Source organism: Dromaius novaehollandiae, chromosome 9, assembly GCF_036370855.1.
Source record: "Dromaius novaehollandiae isolate bDroNov1 chromosome 9, bDroNov1.hap1, whole genome shotgun sequence".
Classification (NCBI taxonomy): Eukaryota; Metazoa; Chordata; class Aves; order Casuariiformes; family Dromaiidae; genus Dromaius; species Dromaius novaehollandiae.
Window position 1 is genome coordinate 22,289,735 of NC_088106.1, and position 20,253 is coordinate 22,309,987.

General features: G+C 41.5%; 1 protein-coding gene across 2 annotated transcripts in view; it reads left to right on the top strand.

Annotated features, from left to right (window-relative positions):
• The window catches only part of PAX3 (paired box 3), a 75,948-nt gene extending 73,637 nt beyond the window's left edge, over positions 1 to 2,311 (top strand). For both annotated transcript variants that reach the window (XM_064516928.1, XM_064516929.1), the window contains exon 9: positions 208 to 2,311. In XM_064516928.1, the coding sequence (XP_064372998.1) occupies positions 208 to 242 (35 nt within the window). In that variant the 3' untranslated portion in view covers positions 243 to 2,311. The remainder of the gene's footprint in view (positions 1 to 207) is intronic.
• The last annotated feature ends 17,942 nt before the right edge of the window (positions 2,312 to 20,253 follow it).

Below are 20,253 nucleotides of genomic sequence, written 5' to 3' on the forward strand. Positions count from 1 at the left end.
TCTTAATGAGGTCAGCTCAAGAATCATTATAGTATATAATCCCAGATACATAGAGTTTTGTCAAACTTGTCCTAGGAATAAAAATATTAGTCCCTTTCCTTTGATATATCAGTATTAAATATGACAATGTCAACCTGTAGTTGGCATGGCCCCATGCTGTGAGATTGTCACAGCATGACTTAAAAAGCTTCTTTTGCTTTTTTGCAGGTGCCTTTCATTATCTGAAGCCAGATATTGCATAAATGAACTGTCCACTTCAAGTTAAAGCCAGTCTTGTTTTCTGGTCTCACTCCAATGCTTGGATACGAGGGATCTTCTCACCGCACTGCAGTCTAAACTGGGGCAATCCCAATCAGAGAAGCAGGCTTGTTATGTTCTCTCCAGTCATTGCTTTTAGCAGACTTTTGAAGGCTGGACAAAATTATACAGAAGACAAAGGCCAAAAGCAATAATGAATAAGTAAATGCAATGTGGTTCAGTATAAATGGGTATATGAAACAGAGCAGTGTTTAATATCACTGCCTGGCAAAACATTCCATTTTTTGTTGCTGAAATTAATGTGCATTGATAGGACAAATAGAGAATTTTGAAAATTAGCAGTTGAGCTCTGCATACTCTGACTCCTCTGACAACCAATGCTGACTTCAGTCTAACTTCAAAACTGCTCAGTTTCTGACAGATGGGCAGCAGAATCTCTTTCATTTTACACACTGGAAATTGTCATCAAGAGGAAATGTCACAGTCCATAGGAAGCTAGGATGAGTGCAAAATCTTCCAGAGTAACTTATTGGTTATCTTACCATGCGTTTGTAATCATATTGTCAATAAATGTCACTTACAAGTTTTGCTTTACTAGCAAACAGGATCTTCTGTAACATGAAAACCAGATTTTACCTTTTTGTATGTGGAGTTTTCCTAGTCCATGCTATGTTTTGGAACAAACAAGGAAAAAATCAACAACAATGTGACTGACTTTTCACAACTGCCTAACAATGTGCAATACTGTGTACCTCACACAAACTTTGGGATCATCCAAAGTCATATAGATAGAATCAGAACTATATTTTTGCAGGTACTTTTATTTTTGCATTGCATAATTCCTGATGATAAAATACAGAAACATTGCAGTGTGCTGGACAACTAAAATCCAGCTTGTTAATCATGATTTAAAGGTCATTTTCAGGAAACAATACAAATAAATGATTACGTTTACATTTTTTTGGTTATGTACAGGACTTGAACAGAAATGGTCCTGTATTTGACACATTTGTTTAAATTATACAGTGATATCCATTATAGAAAATAATAATAGGAACAAAGGTTTACAAGAAGTTTGCATTGTGACATTTTAGAATGTCAATAAATTTGTGTTTTGTGATGTTGAGAGGAACAGGAAGATGGAAGGCGGTGTTATTTATTTCTCTCTATTCTTGGAACAAAGAGGGAGGCAGAACACAAATACATTCCTTCTAGCGTTAAGGACTATGAAGTAGTGAGTTAGATTAGGTTCAGTACAGAGATTAGTTCACACATTGGTCTTAAGGGTGATGGAAAAATGAAATACTATCTTTGTGTTGCAGCCTCTACCAACAACACACGTGTTGTAAAAAAAAAAGAAAACGTCTTTCATGTAAAAAGTTCAGTAAATATTTACTATTTATAATGAATAAACAGTTATGAAGACTTGCAAAGCACTGATGATTTTGTCCTAAAATGTAGTACTGTGCTAAATACATTGATACATTTTAATCTGATTATCATGAAGAAATAAACCATGTTATCTTCAACTCAAACTGTATTTATTATGTAAGCGTATTCTGCACACATCCTAAGGCTGTGGTAGACTGGGTACTGCTAACATGCCACTCAGAGCTTTGTGCTTGTTAATCAACTATGTGTTTTTCAGATAGCATCTGTACCAGTACATCTTTCTGACAAATCAGAAAAGTGTTGTACCTTTGCCATGCATCTATAAGGAAAGAGATAGGATAGTTAAAAAATGCTGAAAATGGGTAAAAGGATTTTTTTTTCTTTCAGAGTTATATTTCTCTGCTATGCTTTTATCTATAGTGAAAATTTAAAATGTAGAAGTATCTTATTATTACCCAGTCCCTGCTCTAAACTGTTTATTTTCTGTTTTTTTCAGTGTTCCTGTGTGTCCCCTCTCCTTTCTGAGAGCTCAGCCATTGATATTTGTCTACTGTCCCAGGCTTGCTACCAAGGTCAAATAAACCTTCCCCCCAGTCCCCCTCCACAGTACATTTGGTGTGAAGCACAGGATAAAAGCCTGCTCACGCAGTTTGAAAGTGTATCATGCCTGTGTGATTGTTCCTTCCCAAAGGGGGTGTACCTTTATTCCAGCTTTGCCTTTAAGGCTAAATCCTGCAAGATTTTTGCATGCCACATTGGCAATTTCTCCTTTTCTATTACAGCAGCTTGGGAGGGGGTCAGAGCTGTGATTCTTTTCAGTGCTGGCAGTAAGGTGCTTTCCTGACCTGAAGCTAGACAAGAGGTGTTGGGCTGCCTCCATCCTTATTTGAGCGTCTCTGAACTCTTTTTGTGTTTTGCTCCCAAGCACTTCCTTGCTTGACAGGTTAGTGCAGAGGAGGATAGCCTGGATATAGGCAGATGAGGAGAAAATCACCCAGCCCCCTCACAGGCAAGCCTTGGAGAAGGGGAACTAGGATGAGCGTTCCTCAAAGGAAGCGAGGAGTCTAGGGCAGGGGGAGTAAGATCAGTTTTCTGATTTTATGGTATGCCATGAGAATCTTTGAGCTAGAAGGATTACTTTGGGTAGTGTTGATCCCTTCTTGTTACCAAAATCAAGGCTGAAGAGAGGTTCTTGGTGGGGGGGGGAGTGTCTGGAATATGAATCCTGAACACCCAGAAAGTCAGAGTGGTATTAGGCTGCTATTGGTACAACATTTGACACAATGCCAGCTTGGAGGAATGTGCTGTAGCAATTAAGCCCAAATGGTGCTCACTCAGAGTGCAAAAAGATGGGTCTTGGGGTCCTTCCCCTGTCCCATTTTTGGAGGTTACATATTTTAGAAGGAAATAATAACAGCAGCTCAACCAACTGTCCATCTCACAGTTGTAAGAACTGGTCTGACTGGGAACTTTTGAAAATCCTATTTTTTTAATTTATACTCTACTTTTAAAATCATTCTTCCTCAAATACCATCAAAATACCCCCTATATGCATTCTGGCATATATTTATGTTAGTATCTGTCACTATTCCTTTTTTTTGAGCATGTGTAGTGTTATTTAGTGAATAAGCTACAAAATATTTATTTTTAATGATCCATTTCTATCTATTTTCCCTGCATAATTTGGTGTATGCCATTTGAAATCTCTGAATAAACATATCTCAGTAGTAATTACACATTGTTCTCTACTGGATATTGCTACAAAGTCTCAAGTCTGCCTGGGTGACAAATGCTGTTGAACTGTATCTTTCTACAGCTATTTTGAGAGGCACAAAATGGATATCTGCAGCTACAAAACCTCACTGAAGAGAGCTGATTGTTAAACAGGATCTATGTCCTTGGAAATCTTTCTCTGCATCTATGCGATATTAGAGCTAGATTTTTAATCCCTAGGTTAAAGTCTGCAAATTCAAATTTACAAAATCTGGTTGTTAGCCTGTAACCTACATCTCCAAACTTAATGCAAAAATACGAAGTTACTTAATTTTGGAAATTCAAAACCATCCACAATTATCCACTGATCCTTTATGTAGCAAGGATATAGTCACATTTTTTCAGAAGAAGCATGACAGACTACAGCGTACAAACTGTTTCTTTTCCGTACAAACCCTGATTGATACATTTTCATATATGTAAGAAATAGATTCCCGCTTGTCAGAGTGCTGTTGGTTACTGTGAATGTGTGAAGCATATGTTTCTGCTATGGTAGTAACTATGAAAGCCTTCAGTGTTTTCTCTGTGTAAAGTCTTCTGATCTTAAAGTCTATGAAGTGGATTACCAAAAGGTATTTGTTTAAACTGACAAGAAATGAATTCAAAGCAATATTGATGAGGCCATCAAAAACCTAGAACATCTTGATTTCATAAACCTCTTTGTATTATTCCCTACAATGGTCTATTGCTCACGTAATTGTAAGAAAACCTGCACCCTGATTAGAAGATCCCATGTTTAATTTCTTTTGGTTCTTCCAATGACTGCTAGATAATGCCTAAGGCTGGACAAAAATAATCTAGAACAATATGAACATCTACACTTGGTTGCTAAATTTTTATTCATTTAACATTAGATTAATATTTTGTTCATATGCAATGTCACAATGCTCATTCACCAGTGCCCAAGAAAGTCTTGTGTGTCTTTCAGTTTATTCTGTACATATAACACGTTATAACAATACTAGTGTTATAATAATATGACATACAGAATAACATAGTATTATTCACTGCATGCATTTACATGGAGTCCTAGGATTGATTTGAATCTGTTAAAGATCTTTGTCTATTGTAAAATAACGAAAATTGGAATCTGTTTCTGCTGCTGCTATAGGCGATAGGCAGTTTGATCTGTTGGCTTTTCAATTACCTGTTCCCTCACAGCGTTTTTGGGCAGCTCATCATAGGTTGGGAAGTTCTCATCAAGCAAAAGTAGCAAAGTGCTTTAGCGAGTCTTCAGCTAGTGGGGCAGTTAGCCAGAATGGGATAGGGTCGAAAACCTACCAATTATTTATCATGCAAGCAGGCTTCAAAATCAATGTGTGTGCACATATATATATGTACATATATATGGCTGGAGCTTGTTTCTGCTTTGCTGTCATGTTTCCAAGAACAGCACATTATCTTGTTCGCATATAGTTTGAAACTTTGTTTAATGCATTTATGTTGCCTCAGAACTGATGACTGAATAGGTTTATAATTCAGAGTGCCTGTGGATATCTGAGGCACTGTAGCTTTTGGACATGCACTGTTTATTATTCAACCACTCAGGCAATGTCATGAAAAATCAGAATAAAACTAGGAAGACATATCACATTTGACCTTTACTGAATAATTTAATAAAGCTAGCTTGATACACAAATATGAAAGAGCAGTTGCTGATAAGAGCAAAACTATTGCTTCCTTGTCTGAGAATTGGAAACAGTTCAGAAGCTTTATTAACTATTCGGTGTCTTCATTGTCAGTGAAGTTTGTCCCTTAGGCCATTAACAAATGTTAAGCTACTTGTCTCTTCCCTCACTTCCCTGCTTTCAGCACTCAGACTCTTATCTTTTCCTGTGCTGTCTATAATTATAACACTATGTTCTCAGTTTTCCTTATGCCTCTGAACAACTATCCATATTTTTTCTTAAATACTTGATTTCTTTTTCTCCATATATATACACACACACATATATGATCTCAAATGGATGTATCTTATCTATAAAATTAGCCTTTTAAAGGTGGCCAGTGCATGTACTCTGCACATTTAACCCATAACACTTCATAATTCTGCAATTCAGAGATGGAGCGTATTTCTTTGGAGCCTCACCCTTGTATGAGTGCCCCTGCAGTCAGGACTGGACTAAATTACAAAGTGTATGAGGCTTTTGAAAGGGGTTGTCAGCAGTTGGGAGACTCTTGGGTTAAGGGGGATTATCTAGTCTGAATGCCTGCATAATGCTGGACGCCAAGCTTGGTCTTGTTCTTGCCCCTCTGCTGAGTCCATTACCCTGAGTTTGACTAAACCAGCTCTTCCAGGGAGTGTTGTCTCGACCTCAAGTCCTCAAGCGCTGGAATATACACTGGTTCCCTGGGTTTCCTCACTCCCCGCCAGCTCCCTCCGCTGTGTGCCTGTCCCTGGTGGCTCTCTGGCAGCCTCGAGCCCCTCTTCTCTACAAGGGCCGGCCAGTGTGATTTTGTTTGCCTGGTGGCTGTGCAATTTAAAGAGTTTCTCTTTGGCCTGCTCTTTCCGAGCACTGCGCCCGCACGGGTCTCTGAGCAAGGCCAGCGCATATGTGGGGTCATGCTTTCCCCCAAGTGTTTTCTGAGCTTGTGGATCACCGTGGGAGGACCTCGCGGAGATGGAAAGGATGCGGGCCTCGGAGGGGTGGGCAGCACGGCCGCGGCTTCGTAGCCGGGGAGGCCAGGAGCAGAGCCGTCGCGGCTCCCCACTGAGAGCACTCCCCAGGCGGACACAATGCGGGCCGGGCATGTTTTCAGCCATGCGACAAACCCCTGTGGGCTGTAAATTCTGTGCAATCCCATCGTTTCCCTTGGGACTATGCAGACTCTGAGAGGTGTATGGAGCAACAAGGAACATCAGTAATTCCCAGAATATCGATATCCACTATAACAATTTTGAAAGAGTACTTCCCTGTTCTACCTGAAAAGAAAATAAGGGGTTTTTTAAATGTAATTTTTAAATAGTAAGGGTTGCCTAGTTTAAAGTGGGTAAAATGGACATACATTAAAAAAATGACAATGGTGCTCAGATTTTCTTTTATAGCCAAAATGGGTTTTTAACAGAGGTATGGCATAACTCACCGGTCAGCCATGTGGTGCTGTCCTGCATAGGCAGCATGGCGGCCACTCCTCGCAGCAGGCTTCCAGGCTGGCCGCAGGGGTTTTGGAGTCCGTGGCGGGGCACTGGGACAGGGCAGCGTGGGGCAGCTAGGCTGGCAGCCATGGAGTGCCAGCCCGTGGGGAGCAGCTGCGACATAGCGCCCGCCAGCTGGGGAGTGGGAGCCCTGAGTGGAACAAAATGGCCACCACTGGGGAGGAAGGGAGCCCTGAGTGGAGCAAAATGGCCGCCATTGGGAAGGGAGGGAGCGCTGTGTGGAACAAAATGGCTGGCTGGAAGGGGGGGTTGTAGCCTGACAGGGCTGGGCACATGCTGTGGGAGGAGCAGGTGTGGTGGTTGCCTCAGTGCTGCGACATGTGGGTTTTCCCCGAGTGTGTGGGTTGATGCAGGGCAGCAGGGCTGAGCAGCTGGCGGTGGGCACGCGAGGAAGCCATGCCACGGTCGGCAGAGGTGGGCCCCAGGCCCCAGCAGCGGACGCCCCTCGGCTGCATGCTGTGATGCGAGTGAAGGTTTCCACGCTGGCGCTCGCGGCTGGAAAGAGTGTGCGGCCAAGCATGGACTCCCAGGTCCTGTGCAGCGCCCCATGCAGCCACCCTAGGGCTGTGAGCATGTCGCAGCGGAGCGGGGTCAGGTTCCGTGGCAGCCGCGTGTGAGCGGCAGCGCGGCGCCATCCGCGATCGCCAGTGAGCCAGGGCAGGGCAGGGCTTCCCCGGGGCCGGGCGCGAGGGTGGAGCAGGCCTCAGCTACTCCAGCTGGCTTCGACAGCATAAAATTACCCTGTGGGTCTCAGTAAATCGTATCTGTGACCGAGGTGGTCGTCACGCTGCAGGAAGCGTCACCTGCCTCCTTTGGACATCCTTACTTGTGCCACATAAATGCCATATATTTATAAGGCCTGGAAGGAGGCCGTTCCCCTCCCCTCCCCCCAAAGGTTATTTCTGCCATTAGCTCCTACAGCTTTAAATGAAACCAAAAGCGGTGCTAGTGAGGATAATATCACAAGCTCTCTTGCGAAAAAGAAACTCAGGGTATTTCATTTGTTATCCCTGAAGTTTTTTAAAAAACTCCTGAAATAAACACACGCAGTAGATAAGGAGCTCTATCTTAAGTCCATGTGTCCAGGCACTTTCATTTGATTTTGGTGGAAATTTTAGGTGCATGAGGGCCAGAAAACACCAAAGATGAGTTAATATTGCAATTTTGGTCTGTGAAGTGACAATTCTGTTACTTCTATTCTGATTCTGCTCAAATGCATCAGGAAAGATTAACTTTGGCAGCTTTTTCAGTGACTAAATCTTGATATTTTTGTGGCTTAATTCATAACATAACTGTAAGCTATTGCCTTGTGTTTATATTTCCCATCCATTTCTCACATTTCCAAAGCATACTGATATGTGATCCTGGCAATTTAGCTACCATAATTGGCATTTTTCTAGGGCCAAAAGGAAACAAATTCCTTATCCTCCATACTTCTTTAATTTCTGAAAAACAACAAGTAACATGGTTAATCCTCTTTTTGATCTTTTCCCCCCCTTTGAGTTTTTCTTATGGTTTTTTCCTTTTAATCTTTTACATTCTTTTTAATCTTCACTCATTGTTCCCCCTGCCCCCCACATCATTTCAAGAATTTCATGTACTTACATCTCTAAAATGAATTGGACCACTTTATGGAAATAGCTCTCTAGGATCCTGTTCAAAGCACTATTATGTACTTTTAGCTGTTTAGGGGGAGGGGGAGGGGAAAAAAAGGAGAGAAAAGCCAACTTTAAAGCAGCGTTTGTTTGTGTAGCCTAACAGAACGTTAACCTGTTCAACCACGTGCAAAAGCAGTGCACAGAAACACCTGAGTGACTGTGAAAACGGGTTGTATTAAAGGAGCAGATGAGGGCATGGGCATCTCCCTTTGATCTGTGGGTGGGTCTCATCATCTGACTCTCAGTGCAGGTGTGCCTGGGTAGCAGTGTTTCAGGAGGGACGAAGCAGGGCAGCGCAGCTGAGCCAAAAGCCCAGTAGTGAGCTGCTCCCTGCACCTGTGAAGCAGCTGGGGATGAGCTTTGTCTTGCCTGGCTGGTGTAACACTCCCTATGGCTGGTTAGAGTGTGATGGTGGTAGTGGCACCATCCCTGCCCAGGAGCACACCGGGAGGCACAGTCCAATGGTATGTGCATTTATTGGTTTGTAATTTTCTTGTGCATATGCATATAGAGCCTTTAAGCCCTTCCTCAGGTGGGCAGCATTAAGACTACAAGTTTCCCCTTGTGTGTCATCCTTTCTTATATTGTGTGGGGTTTTACTCCATGAGTAATCCCATAGAAGCTGATGCAATACAGTATTACTTGTACTAGTGGCTTGCTCTGACCTAGAGTTGCTCCTCCTGTGGGGCAGATGTGGGTATCTTATGGCAGGCTGGAAAAGGAAGGTGTATGGCTGAATTTATTGTACCTGGATATGGAGTTGGTGAGCTGCTTCTGGCATGAAACCTGTGTGTTGACAAACATGGCCCAGTGTTAACGCAGCAATGTAGCGTCCAGGCTGGGGCCTACGTGGACCTGGGTGTCTGGAAGATGGGTAGAGCTAATGCAAGTCTTCATGCCATCTTTCTGTGGCTCTGTTAGGAAGTAAAAGTGACTGCTTAGACACCTGTGATAGTCAATTCACTTCATAGTAAAACACTAGTTAAACACTGTAAATAACAGCCACTATGTATCTCAAGAAGCAGGGTGCTGCAGCTCTGCGTTAAGAGGCGTGGTGAAGCATGGCACTGCACTACCTGCCCGTGATGAGCCCCAAACTGTTCACTGCAAACTTATTGGTGCAGTATATTTTTTTTTGTCACTTGTTTCTCTGCTCTGTTGTGTGTGTGTCACCCCCCCCCCCTCCACCCACACACAAAAGCCCAAAGCAAAAATTCCCAGAAACCTGGCCAACAGAAGTCATGCTTTTCTCTGGCAGGCAAGAAATTCACAGGGATTACCATGTGTCCAATTTGATTTATGAAGAATTGCATGTGCCTTTTACTGAAGGAGATTCTCTGTAAACTAGTGGTTGTGTGTGTGTGTGTTTTCTTGTCTTTTTTTTTTTAATATTTTCTGGAAAAGTTGCAAAACTTAAATGAAAATACCTTTTCAGTTATACAGATATAAATTGGGCATAGTTCCTCAGAAGATTTTATGGTTTAATGAATGTATCTTATTCCTAGTTAAACTGATGATAAAGCTTTTTTCTCTCTACTGGGAATAAGAGTAGGTCCCCTGCTCTGTTCTCCTTTATCCACAAGAATAGGTGAATAAGATCTCTCCTATAACTTAGTCCTAACCAAGAACAGGATTCGGCATTGTTCTTTATGGGGATTTTTCTTTTTTCTTTTTTCTTTTTTTTGCTCTCCCTCCCCCCCCTTTTTTTAAAGGCTGATTTTAAAACAAATAGTTAAAATGTGGAGTTAAACATTTCTTCTAAAAGTTGCATATTCTAAATGTACTTACAGCATAGTCTGCTGCTCATATAAAATTACAGACTTCACTTTCATCTTTCTTTTTACAAGAAACCCTTAATGACAAATGCAGGCTGTTTAGTGATACCGATATACTGCAATCTTAGCATGTGAATTAGTCATCATACAATCAGTTCAGGGGGTCAGGCCTAAAGAAACAGTGCAGAGTTGGCAAACTGCTAGTCGGGCAATGTGCTCTCCACTTCAAAGTCATGGTGCTTACTCCCCAGAATTCAGATCACAGAAAGAAACAGCTGGCATTGTCGTTTGTGGCAGTAAGGACTTTTTTTCTTTCTTTTTTTTTTTTTTTTCTGTAGCAAGATAAGGTTTCACTGCTTTGTAAAACAACAATTTACTTTAGAGTGACCTAGCCTGTAAAACACAATAGGAAGCAGGAATCCACAGAGCAGGGCTCTGCTATTATCATGCAAGTAGACATGACCTGTGACAAGCCACACTGAAGAAGACTTAACCCTCTTGCTCCTTGTCTGAAAATATTCAATGTAGTCCACTTGTCTGTGACAGTCAAGGGTTTAACTTTCCAGAACACCTCTATAGACAGTTTTCTCTTCTGTTTGGATATTATTGTTGTGCGTATTTCCCGTATGGTCTGTATTTGCCGTGGCATGCAGTTACTAATGCTTACATAGACGCATTAAAACATTAAACTTGCCACTTAAGCTTTGAGGCTTTCATATTTGTTTTGAGAGTCAATATTTCATGTTTAAATTAAAGATAGAAGCTGGTTGAAATGTCACATCACTTGGATTCAACTAAGTGTGTGGTGCCACCTCAGCGCTTAGATTCAAAACCCCTTTTTCCTTTTATCCTGAATTCTGGTTTACTCTGTAGGCTGGTTGTTTGTTTTGATGGCTTTTCTCTAGGGACTGTGTGGAAAGGTGTCAGAATCTGGGCCATCTTGTTGCATAGCCTGCCTGCTTAGATGCTGAGAGAGCATTTAAGAAGGATACTTAGAGATGCTTGTACTTCAAATTAGAGACAGACTTGAGCACCTTCTTGAGCTGAGTTTTTCCTGTGGCTTCCCCCCCCCCCCCCCCTCCAAACCCTTATGTCCTGCTGGTGCCTTTAAAAATCCCTTCACTTAGTGACCTGAGCAGATCTGTTTCCCAAATACAGTGGGGGGAGAGAGGGAATTGCACATTCAAAATGGCCTGGCAGATGTATGTCACAAATATTTGTTCCATTATTGTTATTATTAATAGACTTAACTTCACAGGCAAGGCAGGCTTATCAGCCAAATGCCTCATTATCAAATGACTGAGACCCAAAAAGTGCTTAACAGCATTCCTTACCAAAAGAGGAAATGATCACAGGCCAGATCCAGCTCCTGGTAAAGCTAGTGAATAGATTCCCGCTTCAGAGAAGGGTTGCTTGGGCCCCAAGATGCTTGCTCCCCTCAGTGTTTTCTGACATGCTTTTTAGTTTCCCAACATGAACCAAACAGCTTTAGCTGCTCTCATCTCGCAATGTGTTCTGCAACTTCTGGAAAGGAACCTGGACACCAGGAAAAATGCTACAGAACAAAAAGAGCCACAATACAAACCATATGACAACGCCTATTTCTTCATCCTCTTTGTCATGTTGTTTTACTCTTTCCTGGCGTTAACTGTCTTTTTTGGTTATGTACGCTCGAAGAAAGCTATTTCAAAGAAAGATCCTTACCAAGAGTTCATTGAGGATAGGAACCGAAATAAGAAGTGGAACTTGACCCGGCCAGTGGTGGTGAAATTTGACTTTGAAGAAGAAAGTATTCTTTGAACTCCTTAAGCCAAAATACCCCACAAAATCCACTGGACTGTCTCTCTTGCCTGCACCTCAAGGGGAGATCTGCACATTCATCTTGTTTGGCTGTGTCCCTCACAATAAGTCAAAGCATTGCTTGAAATAGGTAATGGAAAAAGAAGTTTAATTTTTTTCTTTTAATCCATTTGTTGCTGGAATGTAGCTTTTCTAAATATTGGAAAAATATTTTAAACTTTTAAAAGGGCAGTGAAAAGTGGCTATTTTTAGCTTTTGCTTACAATTTGGTGGAACAAGAATGGGAATCCATTCTGCATCGCAACTTTGAGTTTGTTTAGGACAGACGACTGGTTTGTGTGTATGTACATACCCACACCAGAGGAATACTGTCACTTCTGAGTTGTTCAGACCTGGAAATTTGTGTGTACTGTCTCTGGAAAGTGCTTCCTTGTAATAGCAGAGAGCATTTTACCATGCCTAGACAGCAAATACTCTTTAACGTGTAAATATAGAAAAACTTTTCTTGCATTCCCTTCCCCCTCAGAAATTAATTTCACATGCTATGGCAAAAGATTCAGGAAAACATCTGCAAAATGTAATTAAAATGCATCTAGTGGAAAAACAGGTTATGTATTCAGTGAATTCAGATCCTTTGCCTTTTCCATCTCTTAGATGTATTCATTCTTTGCCAGTTTCTCATCTGAAATGTATGTTTCAGTCCTAATGAATGGTAACTACAAGTGATCAGAAACCTAACAGAGAAACTGTCTGTCTGTATGTGTAGCAAATAATATTTGCTTATTGAAGTGCTGTGCAAGCTTCCTTGAGTTATATTGAATACATGCAATTTTGTCATCTGATTTATTCATTTTCTCCTGTTTAATGAAACAGGTTTTAATGAAAATAATAGAACCTACTGTTCTATTCTGAAATATCTGTGCTTAATATAAAAGAATAGTTCTTATTGCTTTGTGGTAGCACACATGCAGTATCACACATTGCTTTGTGATAGCACATGCACATTCTTCTGAGACTTTTATTTTTCTTGTCTATTGTCTCTCAATTTACAGTCTTGTATCTAAATGTTTCTATTTACATAGACATTACATGGACATCACCCCTTTTGCCTTACAGAAACGGTTCATGTACAGAGGGCTATATGAGCACAGTAATCACTTTTAGGTGGTAGGTAGGCTTTATGCTTTCTGAATATGTATTAAAAAATGCAGCAGAGCAAATAATTTTTCATGAATATATTAGCTTTTCTTTTTCTGTTAGTGGAACTGTGATGTGAAGAATGTGATTTTTCTTAAATGTGTGCTGTTCATGGTAAATTGTTGACTACTTTAGGGATGTGTAGATTTTCAGTTCTTCGAAGATTTAGAAAAATCTTTTATATATTCAGCCTGGTCTGAGTCATCAGATGTTGTTGTTCCTATTTACTGATCAGTATGTTAAACATTTGTGGTGCATGTGAGTGGGGAGGGTTACCCTATGCAAAACCTCCTCCATGTGAAACGCTAAAACTTGCTTCCTACATACCAGAGTGAACGTCTGTACAAACAGATCATAGGTCCCTATAGCCTAGTGCTCTGTTTCTGATAGCAGATGCCAAAGGAAGAGAACAAGAATAAGCTGATGCTTTCTCTTTGGACTTGCCCAGCCTCCAGGGATTTGTTGCTGAGGGACCCTCTAAGCCAGAGGCAGTATCCTTTTGTCTAAACGCAAGTCTGGGTTACGTGCAGAATACTGACATGGAAGTATACGAAAATAAGTGTTTTGAAAGGGCAGAAAATGTTAGCAGATGTATTTTTGCTGCATCCTTCCAGCTCCAATTTAAATGGTTTTGACTATAGAAACAAGACCAGCGTTGTAGTTCTTACACAAATCAGCATTTTGTCTATGTTATACGTGTCCTGGCTCCTTCATCTAGAATGTTTGCAGTGAAGAAATGAAAGCTGAAGTCATCTGTGTTCATTCAGGCCGCCAAGTTTGGACTGTATGAAATGAAAATCACTCTTGGTTGGCAGTCTCGTAACAGATACGAGCAAACGGGAAGATTTACTGTGTTGAATGCAGAGCTCTGGAAGGCTGTCCTCTGAATGTGTGTGTAAATACTGATTTGTGCTCCAGACAGACGACTTCCTATTTTCATTTAGTAGTCAGTGTTTTTGTTTCTTTGCTGTGTATGATATGCCATCTTGAATATTAAAAATCAGTTTTTGAAACTTTACATAACCCATGTCCTTTATTTCTGTAAGCTGTTTTAGCATGAGCTGGTAATTGCCTGGTAAGGCAAAAGCCAAGTCCCTTGAACATTCTTTAGCCATGTGCTGCCATTGTCTAGTGTTTTAAGGCTTTTGGAAACATTCACAACTCATTTAACAACAAGGCCACAAGCTCTTCAAATAATTTTGCACAGGGTGTGTGTGTATGTGTGTACAGGCCAACAAGAGGAGGCTTCTTCCTGTCCTATCTCCATGCAGGCACCAGTAAGACTGTCTCTCTAAATGTTGGCCGAGGGGTGTGTTGGTGACATTATTAGACTCTCCTCTACTGTGTGTCAAAGCCTGCTTGTCCCTGCCCAGGAGATCTTACTTATTAGTAAGAAATGAGAGGAGATGCTTAGTACTAAAACATGGTAGGCATAACTTCAGCTTGTGTAGTGTTTCTCTGACTTCAGTGCAGCTGTGCTGGTTTGCACCTCCTGGTATCTAAAAAGGTGAAGTAGCTGAGTCGGAAACCCTTTTTGGTTTGCAAGTTTAGTGCAAGTCCTACCCACAGCTTTGGGAGTTGAATGCCCATTCTGGGGGGCAAGGAAGACTTCTGACACTGCCTTCTGTGAGTAGAAAGAACAAAGGGCAAAAGAAGTACCTCACCCTCTCATTAGAAGGAAAGGTGACAAGACACTAATTTTTATTCTTTCCATAGCTGTAGGTGTCTGCCCTGGAAACAGAAGGGAGTGAGGGCAGAGAGGCTAGGACTAAATGCCATACACTGTATGGTGTGAAATTGCCTAGGCAGCTGATGCGCTGCTTGTGCTTTGAGGCTCATCCACTTCATTTTCTTTCCTCTTTGTGTGTAACTATGATACTTGTATGGTGCTTGCAGGGCTCCCAGAAGCCTGTAAGCTGTAACCCTGCCAGTCTCCTTTATAGCTACTTCTGGCTTTCTGCATGTGGGGTGTGAAACAGGGGAACAGGAGAACCAAAATAACCTGATGCATGGTGTCCCCTAGCAGATAGGATGGCTCCTAAGCCATGGGCTGTGGAGCATGATTTACACCTCCGAGATGCCCAGTCTGCTCCAGGCAGAGTACTGGAAGTTGGAGGGCAGTGCAGAGCACTGTCTTAGCCCAGGCAAGGGGCCATAACACTGTAGTAACTGGGAGAAGGAGAGCATGTTTGTCTCCAAAACATAGTTTACATGGTACCAAGTGTCTTTAACTTTAAAAGATTCAGCAACACAAGAAGAGAGGGATTGATTAATTGTCTTTGTTTTGAACTTCTATTTTCCTCTCTCTGCTTACTGGTATTCTGAATGAAGATTAGTCACCTATTGATCTTATTAAGAAGTTGCTTGTTCTTTCTTCCTTACTAGTAAGAAACATGCTAAGGCAAAGTACATAGCAGATCCTGCTTTAGCTCTTCTATCTTTTGCTATTTGTTGTGACTTTCCATAGGGTGCTGCAGCTGATTCTCTACTTGAGGTTTGAGAGGGAGATTTTCAAGTTACTCTGTTAAAGGTTTTACTGAAATATAGAGATGTTGCAGTTATCATTTACCCTTTGTGCGTTAATACTGCAGCTCTCTCAAACCTGCCTGTGAGAAAGTCTGCTTCTGAAAAATCCGTGCTGATTGTTCTCATGTTTTATATGTTTGTGCGTACACGTGTGTGTATACACTTTAGCATATTAGTGTCTTAATCCTTGAGTGTCAAAAGTATGACGGATAAGCAGGACAAGCTAAAATGGTAGATATTTGGACTGTCATTTATGCTGTGTAAATCTGGAGTAATTTCATTTGGCTGTGTAATTTCTGGAGCTTCCACCCATGTGAATCTTACCTTATGGGTCCATTTTGATCACACACAAAGATGCATGCACACACGCACACACTCGTCTGCCCTCTGCAAATGCAACATTCAGCTTCCATCTGGGAATCTAAAATACTTATTGCATGGAACCAAGTTTTCCTGAAGCCTGTAGGCAGCTGTAGACATTAAGGGTGTTTATTTTGCTGTAATTATTCATGCATGGAGAACTTCATGGCAGTGACCATTGCTGCATTCCAGAAAAATTAAGTGTGCCTGAGTTAGAGCAGGCCTGATGCTATGCACGTCTCTTACCTTCTTTTCTCTCTAATTAACATGTCAGATGCTGCAGCCTTTCCTCACTTCATCTGTGACATGCTTGTATGCATAAACAGAGCCTGACACTTTGAAAAAAATTTTTTCTCATCAGAGGAACATCTAACACGACTTTATGGAATCGTTCAAGTGTCCTCTGGCCTGGATTCAGAAGAACACATCAGTCTATACTGAAGCTTTTCTTTAGCAATGTGCATGAATGCAGTGGAGAGCACATGCTTAAAATTAAACACACGCTTCAATGTTTTCCTGAGAAAACATGCTTCCCTAACCCTCACTAGCTGCTGCAGTATATAGTATGAACTTAAAGCAATCAACTGAAATAGGCTTTTCTTTTTTTTTCTTTTTCTTTTTTTTTTTTTGGTGTTGGGTGTGTGACAGGGAATCCTTTGCCATGCAAGTAAGCTTAGTGAATTAATAGAGCTCATACTGCTGTGAGTAAGCGAATCCCGTGGGCTTCTTTCTAATGAAATGAATATGAACTTTCCAGATACTGCTTCCCCCCTGCAACAGAATGATGTATGAGAAACCTTCAAATTTTTCTCGTTATTCTGAAAAACATCTGAAGCCACAGTGAGAATCGATTGACAATTGGTTGTAGTGTGACTGTACACTACCTTCAACTTGTTTTTCAAAGTCCTAGCAACAGAGCCTCCCTTTCAGCCTGGGAATGCTATGTGACCCATCACATGCAACTGCATTAAATATAGCTGCCCTTTGGCAATGACCCCTCCCCTTTGTAGATTTGCTTTCATCCTGCAAGCTGAAGGAGAACTGAAGGGGTCATAAAATTAACACGGAGATAAAAGATCCTGACAGAATGGAGGATATGTAGCTAGGTATCCTCGTGTGTATGAGAAGATATTCAATGAGTGTTCACTAATCCAAAAGAAAATTGTACTTTTTCTGTTTTGTTCTGAAAGCCTGTAGTCAGGCTCAATATGTTGTACTGGGGTGGTTGTCCTTATTTTCTGCACTAGCGCTTCTTAGCTTGTAGTAATGATTATATCTAAATGACGACGTCACTTCCACTTCACATGTCCTGATGGGGAGTAGCGTTGGCCAGCTAGCAGCTCTGCTGGCATGGCTGTCGAAAGCTTATGGTGAATGTTTTGCTCTCATTGCCTTTGTTCTTTGCCTTGAATCACTGAGGTGCTCCAATTTGGTAACATCTCTGCACCTTGCATTTAATACATGGTATTACTATCAGGGTCACATAGGTACCAGGAGAGGATCAGGCCCAGTGAGCAGAGGTACAGAGAATTTTACAGACAAATACACACCTGTGATACAGAAAGGACATGACAGAGGTGACAGCCTACTGAAACAGAGCCCAGGCTCCTAACGTGCACAACACTTGGTACCTGACTCAGCCTTTAAGCGTTGTTCTCCACAGTGGTTTTGACAAATCAATGAATTCAGCTCTGTAACTTATTGTTGGTGGGGGGGGCGGGAGGGGAGGAGAGAGAGAAAGAAGATCTATGTGGCATAATGCTAAGGCTCTAGCATTTTTTTTATAAACCATCTTTAAATGAAGCTGTATCAGCTTTATTTCCAGTGGTGCATTTTTACTGATGATGTCTGTGAAACTCTTTTGGTGTGAAAAAGCATTAGATAATCACAGAAATGACTTGGTCATGCAGTGCCGCATGGCTCTATTTAAAGTACTAGAGATAATTGGAAGTATTGATGAAACATTTTCCATTGCTTCTTTTCTTTCTTCCAGCTTCCTGGCGCTTGCTGATTCATCTGAACTGCTGTGTTTTGGGGAATGAGTTAATTGCAGTGGAGTGGTACTGTCAGAGGCTCTCTAGGGTTCCCACTTGTTTGCTTATCAGTGTTAATCCCTAAAGGCTTGGGGGAGAGGGAGTGTGATCTTCCCTCAGCAGTGAGCGCTATTCGCCTGGCAGGGTTCCTCCTTTCAGAGGAGCTCTCTAGAAAACTGCAATTCTCATTTTGTGGTCATCTGAAGAAAATGTCCCAACTGAATTGTGAAGTTTGGCTCCAGTCTCGGAGTTATGAGCAAAGCAGAATCTCTGCTCTGCCCCTAATTGCCCTCTCAAGTCAGCTTTTCAAAAACATGACTGTTTTTCTAGCTTTCAGCTGTAGGCTTTGATCCTGCATCCTTATGTGTGCACAGAGCTTTGATTTCACTGCTGCAGATCAGGATGCGGAGGATATAAACCGACTTTTCTCTAGCTTTATATTGATATCAGTCTGGATGCACAGCTCATCTAAGGAGGATGTTAGTCAACTAAACTCAGCAGAGGGAGGCAGCTCATAACAAGGCACTTCAGGCCCCTCACGGGGTGGGTGAGTTAGAGGCTGGGTGCCCCACGGGGCTGGGGCTGGCTGCTGCCCTCGCCCACTTGCCGGAGCTGCCCTTCTCTGCTGGTGGCTCCGTGGTGTAGGAACCCCAAGACTCCTGACTTAGACCTCTAGGCAGGGCCTAAAATTAAATGTATTTCTCCCGATATGCAGATGAGGGAATAAGTTTGTTTTTTTCATTAAACTCTTATATCAACATTTTGATTGTTTTCATGCTTTTGCATTTAAACCTTATACCTTAAAAATGATCTGCATCCTGCTTCATGCAATACGCAATTAGCTGCTTTGTTATATATAATCATTTTATAAATATATATATACACACAAATACGTGTGTGTGTGTGTGTATATATGTATATAAAATGAGTTTAATAAAAAAGAAAACAAGCAACTCAGCAGCAAAAGAATCACAGGGAACACAAGTACCTCAGGCTCTCATTCTTGAAACTGCTTGACTTCAGTCAGCTGAGCAAAATGAAATATTCCTCATTTCACCCCCCTACCATCTGAAGGATGGCTGTGTTGTTTGGAGTCATGTTCAGTGTTTTAGGTTTGAGTGAAAATTATTGTGAGCGTGTTGTGCCAGCCCTGAACTGAACAATTGGGTAGTGCAGAAATACTTTCTTTTTGCTCAGGAGAATTCGGTGGCTGGAGTCTTACCGAGCGAAGGGGATGGCGTTGCACAGGTCATGATTTCTGTGTGATGGCACGATAGAACTAGGAGAATGCATAAAAATTTCAACCCTTCTAATTATATTCTCAACCACTCTTAAATACTATTTAAACAATGGACTTCTCTTTCATTTGTGTGTTTATGTCCTGCCATGATGCATGATTAAAATACTGTGACTGTATAAACAATAAAGAGGAGATGCGTAGACTAGAAGGGACTTTGCCTTCATGTTGCTCTACTGTGTGTGGCAGTCCAGGGGACTGGCCATTGTAGCTCATGCTTTACAGGTAAAAGGTTTCTTTTTATTTTTTCATTTTCATCCATTGGAGCTGGGTTGGCAGCTGCACATCTCTCTAGCATTAGGATGTCAAGCTCATGGCAGATGGCTGTTTCTGTATGATTTGCTTTGGTAACTTGGTGCTCTCTGAATATTTTACTGTCAGGTATATTAATGCTCTTTGTGTGCGGCGGCAATATCCATTAATTTAGGTTGTACAGCATACCTTACAGTATAATACAATCACAAATGTTGGCAAAATCCTGATCTCTCTACCAGTCCAAAGTCTTCAAGTTCACTGACAGAAGGTAATCAATTTACTGGGCCTATTTCTGCCCTAATTCACAGCAATGTAAATTGTGCATTACTGATGTGAAGTTGGTGATCTCAGGTGGGCAGCACAGCTGAATATCGAATGAAGAATGCCATATTTTTCATACAGAAATAGTTTTTCTCAGTCTTTAAGTTTACTGCTGTATGAGGAACTTCTGTATTGTGCGGCTTATCAGCTGGGCAGGTTGAACATGTGTGTGCATAATATACAAGAAAGACTCAGCTCTTGCTGGAAGAAGAGTCATTTGAGAGAGAGACAGCCCAGCCTTTCCCTAGAATCAGTACAGAACCAGCAACACAGACCACTGCCCAAAGATACCTTCAAAATTGCTGTATAAATATGAGGCAACTTGGGCTCATGACCGCTAACGGGGCTTATAGTAAGATGGGTGCAACCATAGTGATTTCCAGTTCTTTTGAGCATGGAAGTCAGAGGGAGCTGGGATCCCTTCTCATTAGCTGATTAGAGATGTCTCTAA